The 18395-nt window shown below is 42.1% G+C and overlaps 1 protein-coding gene across 3 annotated transcripts in view; it reads right to left on the reverse strand.

The window, feature by feature from the left end:
* Positions 1–2847: 2847 nt before the first annotated feature.
* Positions 2848–18395, reverse strand: part of HKDC1 (hexokinase domain containing 1) — a 68918-nt gene continuing 53370 nt past the window's right edge. The window contains exons 20-21 of one of the 3 annotated variants that reach the window (XR_005016919.1): positions 15143–15891; positions 2848–3000 (exon numbers count right to left, since the gene is read on the reverse strand). Coding sequence is in view for 2 of the 3 variants with exons in the window: in XM_036829628.1 (XP_036685523.1) it covers positions 15744–15891 (148 nt within the window). In the remaining variant the exon portion in view is untranslated. Of the gene's footprint in view, positions 3001–14959; positions 15892–18395 lie in introns of those variants that run through there. The other 2 variants (XM_036829628.1, XM_036829627.1) reach the window with 2 other exon arrangements.

Here is an 18395-nt window from a genome sequence, read left to right on the forward strand (position 1 = left end):
CTTGAACACTCGAAAGGATGGGGTTCAGAAGCTTCCAGGTTGATGAATATATGGAGGTGCTGGGAGGGAGGTGCACCCAGAGAGGGCATGGAAACTCCATGCCCCTTCCCACATACCTTGCCTTATGAATCTTTCCCGTTTGGCTGTTCCTGAGTTATATCCTTTTATAATAAACTGGTAGTCTAGTAAGTAAACTGTTTCCCTGAGTTCTGTGAGCTGCTCTAGCAAATTAATCAAACTTGAGGAGGGGGTTGTGGGAAACTCTGATCTACAGTCAACTGGTCAGAAACACAGGTGACAACCTGGATTTGTGATTGGCATTGAAGTGGAGGTGGGGAGACAGTCTTGTGGGACTGAGCCTTTAACCTGTGGGGTCGGTAGATGGTGTCAGAATTGAGTTAAATTAGAGGACATTCTATAATTCTGATGTCACAGAATTGCTTGGTTTGGGAAAGAAACCCCATCCATTTGGTGACCAGAAGTGTTCAGTGTGAGTAGGGAGAAGGAGAGACACAGGTGAAACGTCTTCCTTTACAACCACCCAGCTGAGCCCAGCTCAAATTGCTGTAGCACAGAATCATGAGCTTATTGTTTTAAGCCACAAAGTATGGGGGTGGTTTTTTAACGCAGCAATAGGTGACTGAGCCCTCCAGGAGCAGGCTGTCATAGAAGAGTCCTAAGTTAAGAGTCAGAGAGCCGGCTCGCTCTAGTCCTGGGTCCACCACCTGTTACCTAAATGGTCTCAGGGAAAATGCTTCACCCCTCCAAGCCTCAGAGTGTCACCTGGTAGCAACTGCTCTCCTGTCTACCTCAGTGGGTCATTGTGAAGATCACATACAGCTACTTGGATCCCTCAAGGGAGCTATTTAGCACGACCTGAATGGCAGCTGGCCGTAAAGAAACTTTGTTGCCCAATAATCACTGATAATGCCATAAGAAGAAAGAGTTGCTTTTGCACTTATACATTTTCTCACTTGATCCTGGTAACACCATTACAAGGGGGATAATATGATCCTAAGTTATAAATGAAGATGCTGACATTCAGAGGGGTGCTGTAACTTGCTTAAGGTCACACAGCAGGACATGGGGAAACAAGCATGGGTGCAGCTCTCACAGACTCCAGAGCCCTCTTCCCACTCCACGAGCTGCCTCTCCTCCAGAGTCTGTCATGTCATCCACCCCTCCTCGCGCCTCAGCATCCTGAATGCTGGGGTGGGGTGAATCACACACTCCCCAGCTCCAGGCCCTCTACAAGGAGAGCCTGCAGGAGCTGAGCTGCCCACTAGCTTTCAAAGCTGCTCATCAACAAATTCCACATGCACACTTTCTGATACCAGGGCAGCTTCCCAAGTCTGGCTCAAACACTGCCCTGGATCACCAAAGCAACCTAACAGAGAATAAACTTACATCTTTCCCATTGGTATTTCTTTCTTAAAGACCCCATGGGTCTGTCGTATGACAGAGAAGATTATGCTCTCATCCTCTTCTTCTCTGGCTTCCTATCTGCTGTTACCCAGGAGACAGGAGTGAGGGGGAAAAGAAACCCTAGGGACTGGCCCAGCGCACTCAGTTTGAAGGTCATTCAAAGTAGCGTTGCTTTTTGTCAAAAGACGGCTTGGCCCAGAGTTCATGTAGAAATTGGTGTCATTTCCACTGGCCCACCGCCGTGGTTCCTTCTGCATGCACACCCTCCTTCCTGCTGGGAGCCAGCATTCTTCTATCACTCAATTCCCCTGGGAGCCCATCGGTCCTCTCTCTGGGACTCACACAGATCTCCCTACAACTCCCTCCTCAGAATTTAAAGCATCTGTGTAAACTGAATATTGCCCTTCCCAAAAAAGCTGGCAAAGGTACCATCACAACACAATTTCAAAACAGTTGCTTCACAACATTATAAATCAACTATACTTCAATAAAAAAAAAAGCTTCATTTCTTGCGTCATTTAACTGAATGTAGGGATCCTGATAGCCCAGCATTTTAATAACAGAAAAATCCACTATTCACTTGCATCTACCAATGGCTGTTGGTTTCCAGCTATGCTTTCTTTGAATCGTTTTCGGCTCTTTATCAGAGAGCAAGAACCCCCTAATCAACTGATTTCCCATCTTTCCCTTAAGCAACTCACTTGGAGGTAATTGTAACTAGCATTTATTGAGGGCATATTATTTGTCAGGCACTGCTACAGATGAGTCAAGACATTAATTCACTAGAACACATCATAAGTAATATTGTCCCATTTTACAGATGAGGAAACTGAGGCTCAAAGAGGTCAAGTAACTTCCCAATTTCACACAGCAGGTAAGTAGCAGAGCTGAGATTGGAGATCCAGCTGGCTCCAGCTCCTGCACTCTCCACCCCTGTACTACACTCTTCTTCAACAGCAGAGCATCAGCTCAGACACTGAGGTTAATAAGAAGGGCAAATGGTACTCAGGGGAGAGAGGCCTTTTACAGTCTATTAAGCTATGGTGAATATCACTACAGCATTTACCTTTTAAAAAAAAATCACACTGTAGACAACATTAGCCCAGTTATTTCAAACAGAAAGACCTAACTGAAGTGAGTTTGGGTCCAGCTAAAAATCACTGCGTAACCTGGCAAAGTGTTTGTCCATCTCTGGGGCTCTTCAGTCAAGTTAAGTGGGTTTAAACTCCAGGATCTACCCTTTGAGATCATGAGACTTGAGTATCTCTTTATTCATCCTGTTTTACAGAGAAGGACAGGAAGGTGCCTAATGCAAAGGTCAGGGAGAGTGTGGCTTGGGGAGGAGTGAGACCATCAGGGTTTGGCCGCCCACTCACTTGCCTTGGGATGACTTGAGACACCTCTACTGGCTCTTCACTTGGTCTCACTTTCATTTTTCCAAAAGGACAACATATGCTGCCTTGCAACCCGAGTGTAGATTCTTGGCACAAAGCAGGTGTGTGTGGGTGTTTGGCTCTTTTCTTCCTTGGGAACAATGCTCTTGGGTAACAGTTCTTTGGTTGGTTAGTTGGAGTCCTGAGAACAGAAAGGGACAAAAGATGCATTTGTCACAGTATCAAGGGTCACCAAAGGACTGGAAGGGGTGAAGCCTGCTCCAGCATCCTGTGGAAGCAAGGGTGCGGGCCTTGTTTCCAGTGAAGGGGATGTTACTGCAGCCTCGTGGTCAGGGGCTGGGGCCCTTGGTGTCCTTGTCATTCAGAGGCTGCTTTATGGTTATAAAGTTCTTTGTCCCACTGGGCCCTCACAGAAGCTTTGGGTGGGGGGGACAAGAATGGTGACAATGGTGAAGAGGATGGTGAAGATGGTGATGACAGCGGCAACCTGTGTGCACTGAGCCCTCACGTGTGCCAGGCACTGTGCTAAACGCTTCCTGTGTATTGACTCCAGAAGCTTCCCAACAACGTCAGGAAGTAGGAGACTATTTCCTTATGCCCAGGGAAGCTGAAGCTTAGAGGGGTTGAGTCAGGTACTCATGGAAACGCAGCAGAAGCAGAGCCGGGTTTTGAACTCGGATCTCTCCCACCTTGGGGCTTTACTTTTTCATTTTACGGGTGCAGTAGCTGAGGCTTAGAGCCGGCAAGTAGCTCAGAATTAGTAAAACCAACTCAGATTTTTATTTTTATTTATTTATTTATTTAAGTAAAGCATTTATAGTCTAAAGTATGTAGAAGGAAAACACCCTGTAAATAACAGAATTAAGCATGAGAAACACATATGTGAATATGTTTAACCCAAATTCAGTACAGTATTCGTTAAACAAGTTCACAAAAATTGAACTGTAAGTTTTGAAACTTGTATAAGGTTCATTCCATTTCTTTCATTTTTTTTAATGTTTTTTTTTATGGTAAAAGTTACATAATATAAGACATACTATTTTAATCCTATTTAACTGTACAGTTCAGTGGCACTAAGTACATTCACACTGTTGTGCAACTCTCACCATCATCCATCTCCCGAATTTTTCACCTTCCTAAACTGAAACTCTGTCCCCTTTAAACACTAACTCCCCATCCCCCCTCCCCACCCCACACCCCCCGGCCCCTAGCATCTACCAATGTACTTTCTGACTCTATGAATTTGACTATTCTAGGTACCTCGTATAAGTGGAATCAAACACCAACTCAGGTTTTTAAATCTGGGGAGATATGAAGTGCCCAGATTGGTGGAAAAAATAGAGAAGGTAAACCTTGTGTGTTGGTGCCAGACTGAACTGGGGTAGACCTGAGCCAAAAGTCCTAGTGACTGTCCCAGGTCACCTCCTTCCTTCCTCCTCGCATCACTAGGAGCTTCTTTCAGGACAAATACCCCTGTTCTTCCACCCTCTTCCACAGTCCTGGGGGTGATCTACCACTGTCCCTCCACCTCTTTCCTACTGTTCTTAAATCCTGCCCTCATGGAGCTTACAGTCTCTGGAGGAGAGGGAGCTTAATTAAGAAGTCACAAGAGGGGGACTTCCCTGGTGGCACAGTGGTTAAGAATCCGCCTGCCAATGCAGGGGACATGGGTTCAAGCCCTGGTCAGGGAACTAAGATCTCGCAAGCTGCACTGTGTGGCCAAAAAAAAAAAAAAAAAAAGATTTAAAATGGCTTCCTCTGAGTGGAGTATAGCCTTTAAAAATTGTGAATCACTACTGTGTACACTTTGTACACCTGTAACTTATATAATACTGTACATCAACTATACTTTAATAGTATAGTTGTAAATAATAAATAATAAAAAAAATAAAAAAAAGAAGTCGGGACTTCCCTGGCAGTCCAGGGGTTAGGACTTGGTGCTTTCACTGCTGAGGGCCCAGGTTCAATCCCCTGGTCGGGGAACTAAGATCCCACAAGCTGTGAAGTGCAGCCAAAACATAAATAAATAAAATTAAATTAAAAGAAGTCACATGAATTATAGTTACAAACTGTGAACGGGGCGTGGTCACATCCGGAGGAAGTAAGGGGAGGCACAACACCTGATCCCGGAAGTGCATGGACAGCTTCCCAAGGGAAGTGACTTTGGGTCTGGGATGCATCAGCCTCTGTCAGAGTTTCCTTTGAGGCCCCTGAGCCAGGGAGAAGTGAGCCTTGATAAAAGGACAGGAGAGAAAAACGAAGGAGGAGGATGTGCCCTAACACTTACTAATCCATCCCTCCAGATTTGGGCCTTACTGAGAGTGGGCTGGCTTGGGTCTCTAGGGCAGTGGTTCTCAAAGTCTGCTCCCTGGACCAGTGGTAGGGGCATTACCTGGGAACTTGTTAAAAATGCACATTCTCAGGCCCTGCTGCAGAACTATCGAATTGAAAACTTTGGGGATGGAGCCAACCATCGGTGTTTAACAAGCCCTCCTGGCCATTCTGCAACCTGCTGAAGTGCAGAGCCATGTTCCAGATGCCTACAGTCAAGTGGATTCACCCACTAAAAGTATGATAGGTCCTCATAGAGGAATTCATAGATGATGTTCTGAAAGTAGGCCTGACAGGGGTCCGCAGCTGTAGAGAGAAATGGGACAAGTGGCTTGATGGGGCTGAGGATGGGGGATAAAATACCAAAATTTTGGCAATTCAGAGATTCACTGCCCCAGGTATGAGACTCCAGGAGGTAAAAGCATAATCTTGGAGAACTGGAAAGAACCTGGCACCTCATATCCTATTCCTATCTCCATGCAAGACAAGATCTGGGTAGGTGATACCTCACCCTTTAAAGTAGCCTTTTCCGTTGTTGGCTGGTCACGTCTGAGATGAAATCTGCCTCCTTCTGACTTTCTTTCATCAGCCTTAGTTCTGTGGATTCTTGCAAAAAAATCTTCTTTCCCATGACCTCCCAAGGATGATAATCATGCTTATCCAAGGTTCTTAGTGAAGACACAATCACTGACTGACCGAAATATAAGAGAAGACCCCAGACTTATGAATGCTTTTATTAAAGCAAGAGTGAACGTGATAGAAACAACTTCAAGTACACGTGCCCTTCAGCTGGGCTGGTTGACAGGAGGGTGGCTTTGCGGACTGGCCCACATTCTGGAGAATGTTCAACAAAGGTTTACAGGGTCTGATTCCTAACTCTGGCCCAAGGCTCCCATGCTCCCTAACTCATTGACACCTCTAGCATGTGGTTTATTTCAAGTCGTGCATTCATGACTTGGCTGGTTAGGAAGAAGTTTTTGGACTATACATTTAAACTGTCAATGCTTATGTAACTACTTTACAGCCAGGATCTACTCCGTTTCTGGAAGAAACAGGCCTCAGAGCATGTTTCTTGTGTCATTCTGAGGTTCCTTATCACATCCAACCAATTGTATGTTCATTCACCCATTCATTTAACCACTCTGCACGTCCAATCCCAGCCCACCCTCCTCAGTCTACTTGCAGTTGGGCACTACACAATTTCTTCTCAAAATTGAGAAACCTAAGAAAACCCTAGGCAAGTTCTACTCCAAAGACTATGCTAACAAAAGACCCAGAGAAAACAAATTGTGGCAGAGTGTGAAAGAGCAGCTTAAATTCTCTTTTGAACTTGCACTCTCATGCTCTCCCAACATCCTTTGCAACACAAGGAAGAGGGCAGAGAGATGATTAGCCCAGGGAGAGCCAGACTGAAGCCCAGGAAGAAATACAACACCTGACCTGCCGCTCAGCCTGGTCATCCCACCACCACTCAGCACCTCCCAGGCCTGGGAAGGCTCTCTGGACACCACCATCTGGAGATGATGTCAGTCCTTGAGTGATGATAAGAAATTTATCTTCAACCAAAATAAAACATCAAAAGAAACTTACTATGAAATGGGGCTCTGACACTTCTTGCATAAAGATGGTCTTTGGAGAATCACATCAGAGAGAAAAGCTCCCTCTTCTGAGGCTGGAATCACAGATTCTCTATGCTCTTGATGATGTCGGACAAAAATGTGACCACATGCTCTTAAACTGGCTTTCCACTGAACGCCAGAGAGACAGCTCATTTGCCCACCACCTCGTAAAAACTGGAGGCAAATCTCTGTCTCATTTTTACCGAAAAAAAAGACTCCATCCTACCACAACAGTCCATTGAATTCAAGCCTCTACACAGAGGAAGCAAAAGACTTCCTAATCTCAAGCAAAAAAATGCCAGCTATGTGCTCCCACAGGGTTCCAGTGCCCTGGAGGCGCAGGGCACCAGGGCTATCACAAGAACCTCCCAGCTGATCCACATTCAATTCTCTTTTGTGCAAAACTCCAGACACCGTCTGACCATTCAGATCCAAGCTTCAATCCCAGGACAGTTCAGCCTGTGTTCCCCCCAGAAGCATTCACTGGCCTCACCAGCTGACTCAGAAATCTAGATAGACTAGAATCTGGGGCTCAGAGACTGACCAAGTAGCTCTAGCCCTCTTTGAGAGGAGAGACGGATTTCCAATTTCCCAGCAAGTGCTGCCTTCTATGTACCAGGCACAAGAGGCAAAGGGCATGGGTGAGTGGTGGGGAGTGGGAGGGCAGAGTAGAACTATGAAACCCTCAAAGAACTGATAGAACACAGATTAAGCATACACATACCTAAGAAAAATGAGCCAAGCAGCCAGCATGTGAGCAGTAACTGCTTTATGCCAAGTGCTTTAGGTGTCAGAGGGAATGCCGGTTGGTTCCAAGAAGATGGATTTGACCTGGGACATTGGCTAACCTGTCAGTTTCTCTGGGAAATGTCAATCTCCTTTCCTCTGCCCCCTCAGATTTATTTTTGTGCCCAGCCCTGTCCCCTGTCCCTCCACAGTTCACTGTAAAACATACTGCGTTTTTATCAGCACTGGGGTACCTGGTGATTATTATTTTATTTAGGCTTATAAAGAGCTATAAAAAAAAGACATAAATTGTAATTGTTATCCACGATGTATTGTTAAGCCAAAAAAGCTAGATACAGAGTAATGTGTAGAGTAGAATCTCATTTTTATTACCACTGCTACAAACAAAACAACCATATCCATGTGTATCAACTGTACCATGTGAAATGTCTATTTTTATAGGTGAAAAATAGTGAAGATTAGAGAAGAGTTATTTAAAATTTGCTCCTGCCTCTCCCTGCATATAACCTAAGACAATTGCTTCCTGCTCCTTCACTACGGGCAGGAATATCTCAGACTCCAGTACAGGGGTCCATGGAGTAAGACCAGCATATAAACCCTGCTTGGGTAAAGAGCTGGGAAAGCAGGTGAGGCTTAACTAGCCTCAGGCATTTCCTCTTCTAATACATTGCCCTTTCGAGAGTTAAAACAAAAATTGTTAGACCGGGCTTCCCTGGTGGCGCAGTGGTTGAGAATCTGCCTGCTAATGCAGGGGACACGGGTTCGAGCCCTGGTCTAGGAAGATCCCACATGCCGCGGAGCAACTGGGCCCGTGAGCCACAATTACTGAGCCTGCACGTCTGGAGCCTGTGCTCCACAACAAGAGAGGCCGCGATAATGAGAGGCCCGCGCACCGCGATGAAGAGTGGCCCCCGCTTGCCGCAACTAGAGAAAGCCCTCGCACAGAAACGAAGACCCAACACAGCCATTAAAAAAACAAAAAAAAACAAAAAAAAACACTTAAAAAAAAAAAGTAAAAGTCTATTAATAAAAAAAAAAAAGAAAAAATGGAAAGCCTGGATAATCTGATTATTCAAAAAAATTGAATCAGTAATTAAAAATCTTACCCCAAAGAAAATAAAAGGCCCAAATGGTTTTATAGGTGAGTTCCACAAAACTTTCAATGAATTCTTCCAGAGAATAAAAACTCATTCTATGAGGCTAGTATAACCCTACAAAAACAAGACAATGACAGTACAAAAAAGAAAGTTTATAAGCTTATTCCACTTATAAAGATGCAGAAGTTCTAAATAAAATATTAGCAAATCAAATCTAACAGTTATAAAAACAGTAATGAACCACGACCAAGATGGGTCTATCTCAGGGCTGCAGGGATGGTTTAATATTATTAAACTAATAGATAGTACTCATTATTGTAAGCAATTGAGAAAAAATTAAGATATATCAATAGACATAGTAAAATAATTTGATAAATTTCAATACCTGATCATGGGAAAAGAAAGTCTTCATAAACTATGATCGAAAGAGAACTTACTTACTCTGATAAAAGTTACTCCTAAGAAAATACACAAAAATTATTCTAAATGAGGAAATGTTTGGGTATACCCTATAAAAATCAGGCATAAGACAAAGATGCTCACTACCATCACTTCACTTCGACATTGCACTGTATGATTTAGATGGCGTAAATAAGACAAGAAGAAAATTAAAAGTGAAAAGAGTAGAAAGGAAGAAATAAAACTGATATTATTTGTGGATTATATGATTGTCAATACATAAAATTCGAAATAATCTAAATAATTAGAAATAATAAGATATTCCTAAATTTGATAACTGCACTGTGGTTTTGTAAGAGATTGTCATTGTTCCCAATAAATACATGATGACTTTTTTAGGGGTAAAGGGTCATGATCTTTGCAATTTACTCTTAAAGTTAATTGCATTTCTTTGCATCAGCAACCAAACAATTAGGAACTAAAAAGTTTTTTAAAGGACTTAATTTATAATCACAACAAAACTACAAACTACCTAAAAATAAACCTAAGATAAAAAAAGAGTGCAAGACCTATATAGGAAATTACAAAGCTTTTTGGAAAACATTAGGGAAGCTATAATCAAAAAAGAGACATCCCATGTTAATGACTAGGAAGAATTAACAGTTTAAAGAGATCATTCTCCCCAAATTGATCTACAGATGCAATACAACATCAATACAATTACCAGAACAGCTCTTTCTTAACACCAGTCCTAAGAGACTGACAACCTACTAAGGTACTTTTAAGAAATCAACATTCTAAGCCAGACAATGACAAATACTGTATGATTTCATTTATGAGTGGGGCTTAAAAAAACAAAATGGTTCAACTACTTTGGAAAATAATCTGGCTTTTGCCTAAAAATTTAACCAAATGACCTAGCTTTTCCATTCTGAGGTATTTACCCAAGAGAAATGAAAGTATATATCCATATAAAGACTTGTATGTATACAATGTTCATAGCTGTTTTATTTTTAATAGCCAAAAACTGGAAACAACCCAAATACCCATGAAAAGGTGAATGGATAAACAAACTGTGGTATATTAACACAATGGAATACTCAGCAATAAAAGGAATGGACACTTCGTACTTGCAACAGCATGAGTGATTTTCAAAATAAGTACGCTGAGTGAAAGAAGCTAGATCAAAAAAGTGTACCAATGTATGCTTCCATTTATATAAAATTCTAAAAAATGCAAAAGAAATTATATTAAAAACAAAGCAAATCAGTAGTTACCCAAGTATGAAGGAGGAAGAGAGGGGCAGGAAGGAGGGATTACAAAGGGTCACAAGGAAACTTTTGGTGGTTAATATTCATTATCTTGATTGTGGTAATGATGTCATCAAATTATATCAAATTATATACTTTAAATATATGCAATTTACTATATGTCAAAGGAAAAATGCTTGTTGTAGCTTGACTCTAAGAGAACAGAATAATTCCTTTTAGAGAGAAAATCCTTCTTTTTCTCTCAAAGGTGTTCATGCAAACACCTCAACAGGCCTTTTTGTTTGGGAAAGGTGTGGTCCCTTGGGCTGCCCTAGGAGTGGATTGAGACCATAGGAGAATCACTTACTCTGTAAAATAAAACTATAGGAAGTTTTCATTTTATGGAGGAGTCCAGAATTCACAGAAGAGGAGAAAGAAGTCTCCAGAGAAAGTGGGAAGAATCCATAAAACATGTAGCCAGCAGAGCCTATGGAGAAAGATGGCCAGTGAGAAGTTCTCTGGGGCAGGGATGGTCATAGAACTTTTTTTTTTTTTTTTGGTCATAAAACTTTGATATCTAGTATTTCATATTTAAGTTTTTTCCTGGGAATTCCCTGGTGGTCCAATGGTTAGGACTTGGCGCTCTCACTGCCGGGGCCCGGGTTCAATCCCCAATCGGGGAACTAAGATCCCCGTAAACCGCGAGACATGGACAAAAAAAAATTAAAAAGTAAAAAAGTAAAATAGTTTCCTATTGTGTGACGTAGTCCCCCTCCACAATCCCCAAACCTTTAGCTAAGTCTGTTCCTGCCACTGGCCTTGAGTTAACGGTGTTTTGGGGAATCAAAAAGAGACAGTTCCACATAGCCGGCAAAACAGAGAGAGAGGAAGTAGCTGCAGGAATTGTGGGATCAATTGAGATGGGGGGAAGCAAACTGGAGACAGGAATTAGAGGAGTAACGGGAAGATATAAGCACTCCCTCCAGGAATTGCTGAAATACTAGGTGGGAGACAGACCTCTCTGTAGTATGTGGGATGGAGAAATAAGCCATCTTATTTAAGTATTAAAGGAAAGGGTGACTGACTCCAGGAACTGGTGAACTTGGGAACATCCAGTTGAACTTTGAACATACTTTGTGAAAGGCCACTTTAGACCATGCTAGCTACCACAGAGGTGACTTGTTAGGAACTGGGCCACAGACAGACCATGATGTGAATGGCAGACGCTGGAACTGTCCTTTGTGCTGTTAGTCCAACCCTGTTCTTTAGGTCAGTCCCTCAAGCCATTCTGATTCCAAGTTGTCAATAACCTACCTTTCTCCCTATCTCTTTCCTTCTCATTAGGAAAAACAAAAACAAAACACAAAAAAACTTGGAGGATTTTTTAGTATTTTCACTTTCTCCCCAGCTTCATTCTTTCCCTGGCTGGACCGGAAAAGAATCCAACTCTTCTACTCTAATCGCCTCTCCTATTTCACCCCAGATATGGGCTACCAGATTCCCCTGTTATTACCCAACCTCTCCCAAGTCCCCTCCTTTCTCTAATAAAATATGGTTCACCAGGAATTTTTACTGTGAAATGGCAAGAGAGGGAATATCAAGATGTCAGAGGTGGAAGGAAGGGGTTGTGAGAAATGCATTTCCCCCAGTTGCCAGTCATTAGCCAGCCATATGTTCGGACAATAGGCTTGGAGGGACCTGAATGTTGATCATACCCATGATAAGACGGGCCCCCAACAACGGTTACCGACCTTAACACACCACCTCACACGTGTACAAACGGCTCATAGCTTATCCACATGTCCACAGTTTAGCTTGTGTTGTTCGCATAACCATGTTAGGCTGTTATAAAGTCTCCTTTTGCACATGAGGAAATTGAAGCTCAGGAAGGTTAAATAGCACACCTAGTTCTTCTGAATCCAAGCATACTGCCTCTCTGCCATCTAAGATGCTATCCCTAAATTTGCCAGTTCTATTAGGACATTTTGATCAGAGATGATTAACCTGGGCCCCATGGTAGGGGGGGTGCGGGGTGGGGGGACTCTCAAAGCAAGGAGTTCATAAACTTCTCTGGGAAAGAGTTTCAACTTTATTTCAATCACCTCTAATTGAAATTTAGCCTCTCCTTCCATTATGAATGTGGGCAGCAAAACACAGTAGTTTTAGCAGCACCTGTAACTTTGTCTCCAGTGGGAACCATGGAAGTTTTCATATATGTGCTGTTATTACAAATGTCTCAAAATACTGTTTACACTCATCAGGAAAATTATGCTTGTTATTAGGTTCCTGCTGGAACTTGTCATAGAATGCATTAACAAATAAGCACATCTATTACCATACTACCACTTTAATATTCTAATAACTGTAATACACTACCACTGACTTCCTTTGTAATCCTAGGTATTTAATGCATTTAAAAACATTCTGAGAAAGGATCCATAGGTTTCACATGATTGCCAAAGGGGTTTATGGTGCACACGCGCACACACACACAAAGACTGAGAGTTCCCGACCTAAAGGATGCAGGACATGGTCACGAATTGTGTGTTCATCTTGTTCCTGTTTACCATACTGTACTGCATATACTTATATGTCTTTCCTTCCCTGTTAGCCTGTGAGTTCTCACAAAGCAGGAATGGTACCTTACATTTCATTGGGTCCTCAGTGCCTAGAACAGGGCTTAGCATTTGTTGAACTATCATTTATAGAGTGTCTACTGTGTATAAGGCTCAAGTGCCACTGGGTGAGATAGAAGAATGGAGTGATTAAAAGGAGAGCAATAATTCATTCACGTGCTTGTTTTAGCATTTATTCATTCATTCATTTAGAGAATTGTCCAATGGCTACTCAATGCCAGCCACTGTGGTAGGCTCTGGGGACAACAGGAAAAATGAGACCCAAGTCCTTATTCTCATGGAGTGCCCATTCCAGCTAAAGGAAGGAAGAGGAAACAAGATTTCTGAAGACAGACAAGTGGGAATGAGGTCATTTGTTCTGAAGAGTCAGAATCATGGGGAAAATCTAGTTCTTAAATCTATATTCATCAGCTCTTTCTAGCCAAAAGGTTACTGGCAGAAAGTCACCACAGGGGTAGAAAATGTAGATGATCACGAAGCCCTTCCTAAGAGGATGTCTGTGGGACTTGCACGAGGACAGTTTACCTGGTTGCATGGTTGCTGGTCTTGCCTAGTAAACTCTGAGGAGAAGTTAGCCCTCCATCGCCCCGGGTGTTTCAGGGGCTGGCCTGTCCAAACACAGCAAAATGGATGTCTGCCCTCTCTGCAGTTCCGTTCTGGTTCAAGGATTCTATGATGCTATCAATTAGTCAGAATGTACAAGATTGCCTAGATACCTTGGGGCTTCTCTTTCTTGTAAGAGACCAAAACTGAAAAACAAGTAGGCCAGGTGACCTTGAACCTACCAAACATGTGCTGAAAGACCAGGTTGTAGGAGAATGTGGTGGTGCAACTCCCTGAATCTCTGGGCCAGATCATCCATCTAGGTAGGATGGCAAAGGGAGAGACCCCCCAGCAGAACCAGGAGAGAGAGGGACTTGGAGCTGGGGGTGTCTTACCGAGGAATAGGAGAACTGGGGAAAGATAACAAGGACAACAAGGTTTGGGGTTGACTAAGACAAAATCTGTTAAGGTGAAACATTTCCCCAAGGAAGCATAACCTCAAAATACAAAAAGATAATTTTAACAAATCCACACAACATCTCTGCAGAGAGGTATAACTCTAAAATACAAAATAGTTCATTTTGGTAAATCTAGAACCTGTCCACAACAGTATCTCCGTATCTGTTTCATAAATGCATGAAAAAATATTTCCTAGGGAACCTCAGCCCCCTCATCTGTCCCCAGCCTCAGTTGGCCTCTCTTACCCTCCTCCAGCCTCCTCCATTCTGTCTGTCTGAACATCCTGCTTCAGCAAGTGGTGACAATTAGCACTAGGAATAAGTAAATAAATCAGAATAAATCAACCTGGATGATCTAGAATATTATTCTTTTCAGTTTGTTTCTCATGATAATGGTCTCCACTTTTTCTAAGAAAAATTTCTTGGAACACTTTATTTCAATCATGCCTCCATCCAGTAAGTATTTAATAAGAATGGCACAGCACTGAGTTCACTGGGGCAAAACAAAAACGTATCTAACAAAGAGCTTATAATCTACTAGGCCAGATAAGAAATGCATACAGATAACTCTGTGACAAGGTAGAAAGTTATGGGTGGTTCAGATAAAGGGCGGAGAGGTGTGGGGTAGGTGATGAAATGAAGAGAAAGAGAGAGAGGATGTCCACTGGGAAAATGGTCAGGAACAGGCCAATTCCTCTTAGTTCTGGAGGGTAGAATGGAGACTGATGGGGCATGTGGGAGGGGCCGAGTTCCAGAGAGGCAGAGGTTAGGTTGGAGGGTGAAAGGACTTCTGGTCAACTCCAGCTGTTCAAAAGCAAGAGCTGTAGGATCATGTGGTAAATGCCCAGTCACAGGAAGTATTCATTTAAATGAAATTCGGATAATCTGTCAAAGATATTATAGAAGATATTCCATATATTTTTCCCCTGTTGGTAAGAAGTTTGAACTAGAGAGATGCTGTCAGCAACTTCTGACTCTATGGGTCCCTCATTCCACCAACAGAGCATGAAGTTACCAAGCGAGCCTCCCAGATAAAGTATTAAAACCTCATGCAAAGATTCTTGGGAAATCAAATATTTTTATTCATTTACTGGATTTCATATACCTAACAGTCCTTAAAACAAATATCATCAGCAGTGACAAAAACCACATGTAAAATGATAACAGGTGCCCCAAACAGCACCCTCCCCATCACACATGTTTACTGAGAAACAAAATCCTACAGGGTGCTGATATAACTCACTTTAAGCATGAAAAGTTTCCTACAGGGCTCCCTGGCAATCAACGCTTCTTCATCCTGGGGCTGAATACTCCAAAGTTTTGTTCTCTCTTCACGCTTGAAGTCAACGTGACAAGTTAATGACAAGTTAGATTAGATCTCCAGTTGATTAAGCCCCTATCCCTCTCACATGTGCATCCACAAGTAGATGGCTCAATCTATTACAAGCAATGGCTGAAGCATCCCACTGGGGAATTCAGCCAGCCAGGCCACATGGGCAGATCGTGTATTTGTTTCCAAGCCCAGTAGCCACAGAACCCAAAGCCGTAGAGAACAGCTCAGGTCTCAACTGAAAGACTTGCTGAAAGGGGATCTCTTGGGCCCAATGCTTTGATTTTATAAGTTGGCCCATCTTTGGTCCAAACATGCCAAATAGAGATGTCATTTAATGCCCTTGAAAACCAGTAACAAAATGCTAAGAGTACCCAAGAACCTGGGGTTCTCTTCTGGCTATCCAGACAGTGAAGTCAGCCAGAAGCTTGCCTGTTGGTCTCTGACCAACTCATCTGCCAGAGGAAAGGCTGGTCAGTATCCAAGGCACATGCGGCCCAACCCCAAGGGGTTCCTAGTTCTCCCCCCGTGCCTGCTGTAACCTCTTGGCCACAGCAGTGATCAGAGCTGCTCCCTTTCCACTCCCATCTTCTGACAACATGAATGTCACATCACATCGAGGAGCTAGTTCTTTCACAGTTTCCTGCAATATCCGAGAAAAGCTATAAAAAAGAAAAAGAGAAACATCATCAGCACTTAGCTGTAGCATGTATCAGTACTTCCTTCCTTTTTATGAGTAATATTCCATTGCATAGATGGAAAATAGATTGCTTATCCATTCATCAGTTGATGGTGAGAATGTAAATTGGTGCAGCCATTATGGAAAACAGCATGGAGGTTTCTCAAAAAATTAAAAATACAACTACCATATGATCCACTAATTCCACTCCTGGGTATTCATCCAAAGAAAACATATATGCATTCCTATGTTCACGGCAGCATTACTTACAATAGCCAAGATATGGTAGCAACCCAAGTGCCCGTCAATACATGAATGGATAAAGAAGATATGGTATATATATATATACAATGGAATATGACTCAGCCATAAAAAGAATGAAATCTTGCCATTTGCAAAAACATGGATGGACCTAGAGGGTATTATGCTAAGTGAAATAAGTCAGACAGAGAAAGGCAAATACTACATGATTTCATTTATATGTGAAATCTAAAAAACAAAACAAATGAACAAACAGAACAGAAACAGAGTTACAGTTACAGAGAACAAACTACTGGTGATTGTCACAAGGGATGGGACTAGCGGGTTGGGCAAAATAGATGAAGGGTTTTAAGAGGCACAAACTTCCAGTTATAAAATAAGTAAGTCGGGGGATATAATGTACTGCATAGAGAACATAGTCAATAATATTGCTATAACTTTATACAGTGACAGATGGTTACTAGACTTATTGTGGTGATCAATTTGTAATGTATATAAATGTCAAATAACTATGTTGTATACCTAAAACTAATATAATGTTGCATGTCAACTATACTTCAATTAGAAAAAAAAGATTTGGGAAGTTGCTCTCTTTACAATGTTAAGTTTTCCAGTCCACTAGCATGGGATATTTTTCCATTTATTTAGGTTTTCTTTATTTCAACAATGTTTTGTAGTTTTCAATGTATAAGCCTTACACTTATTTTACTAAATTTATTACTAAGTATTTTATTCTTTTTGATGCTATTTTCTTAATCTCATTTTCAGATTATTCATTGTTAATGCGTAGAAATGCAAATGATTTTTGTATACTGAGCTTGCATCCTGAAACCTTGCTGAATTTGTTTCTCAGTTCCTTCCAATAGTTTTTTGTGGATTCCTTAGGATTTCTATATACAAAATCATGTCATCTGCGAAGATAGTTTTAGTTTTGTCTTTCCAATATAGATGTCTTTTATTTCTTTTTCTTGCCTAACTGCCTTGTGTAGACTCACCCTTGATTTTCTGCTTGAGGTCACATATTTTTGGTCTGGTTCCTATAAGCCTCTCCCTTGAATCGAAACTTGACTGAGAGACAAAACCACACAACCATCTGGAGGCAGTGCTAGAAGCAGTACAATGTTGAACAGCAGTGGCAAGAGTGGACATCCCTGTCTTGTTCCTAATTTTAAGGGAAAAGCATCCAGTGTCTCGCCAGTAAATATGATGTCAGCTGTGGGTTTTTCATAGATGCTTTTATCAGATTAAAGAAGCTCCCTTATTCCTAGTTTGTTGAGTGCTCTTATCATGAAAGGTGCTAGATTTTATCAACTGCTTTGTCTGCACCTATTGAAATGATCATGTGGTTTCTGTCCCTTGGTCAGGTCTTGGTTCAAAGGAAGAGGCTTGTAGGAACCACACCAAAAATATGTGACCCCCAAGGGAAAACCAAGAAAAGATATCAGTCAGTTATTCTGGATAATTAGTCAGCATCATAGGAAGGGCTAAGGATCAAGGATTGCAGTAATAATATGTTTGTGTATACATTTCAGCATGATTGGAAATTTTTGTAAGCTTGCTAATACCTTTCTTCATCACCAAAACAAAATGTAAAACATTAAATAAAAATAAAAGCTTTCAAAAAAATAAAAAATAAAAAAAAAAAATAAAAGCTTTCATTGCCATCTTTTTGATGTGCCATGTAGTCTACAGACACTATTTGACTTAATTCTCCTGACAACCTATGGGGTAGGTATGATTTTTGTCACCATTTTAGAGATAAAGAATTAGGGTCAAAGGGGGTAAGAAACTGGCCCTGGGCCCCCCAGCTTCTAAGTAGTGGAGCCAGGATTCAAACTCACTCTTAATCCTTCTGCCTCCTGACTCTGAGCTCATCCTTGTCACATACTCTATACTGTGCAAAACAGTCAGTTCTGGGCTTCCCTGGTGGCGCAGCGGTTGAGAATCTGCCTGCCAATGCAGGGGACATGGGTTCGAGCCCTGGTCTGGGAAGATCCCACATGCCGCAGAGCAACTAGGCCTGTGAGCCACAATTACTGAGCCTGCGCGTCTGGAGCCTGTGCTCCGCAACAAGAGAGGCCACGACAGTGAGAGGCCCGCGCACCGCGATGAAGAGTGGCCCCCGCTTGCCGCAACTAGAGAAAGCCCTTGCACAGAAACGAAGACCCAACACAGCCAAAAATAAATATAAATAAATAAAAATTAAAAAAAAAAAAAAAAGCTTTT

Source organism: Balaenoptera musculus, chromosome 16 (assembly GCF_009873245.2).
Source record: "Balaenoptera musculus isolate JJ_BM4_2016_0621 chromosome 16, mBalMus1.pri.v3, whole genome shotgun sequence".
Taxonomy (NCBI): Eukaryota; Metazoa; Chordata; class Mammalia; order Artiodactyla; family Balaenopteridae; genus Balaenoptera; species Balaenoptera musculus.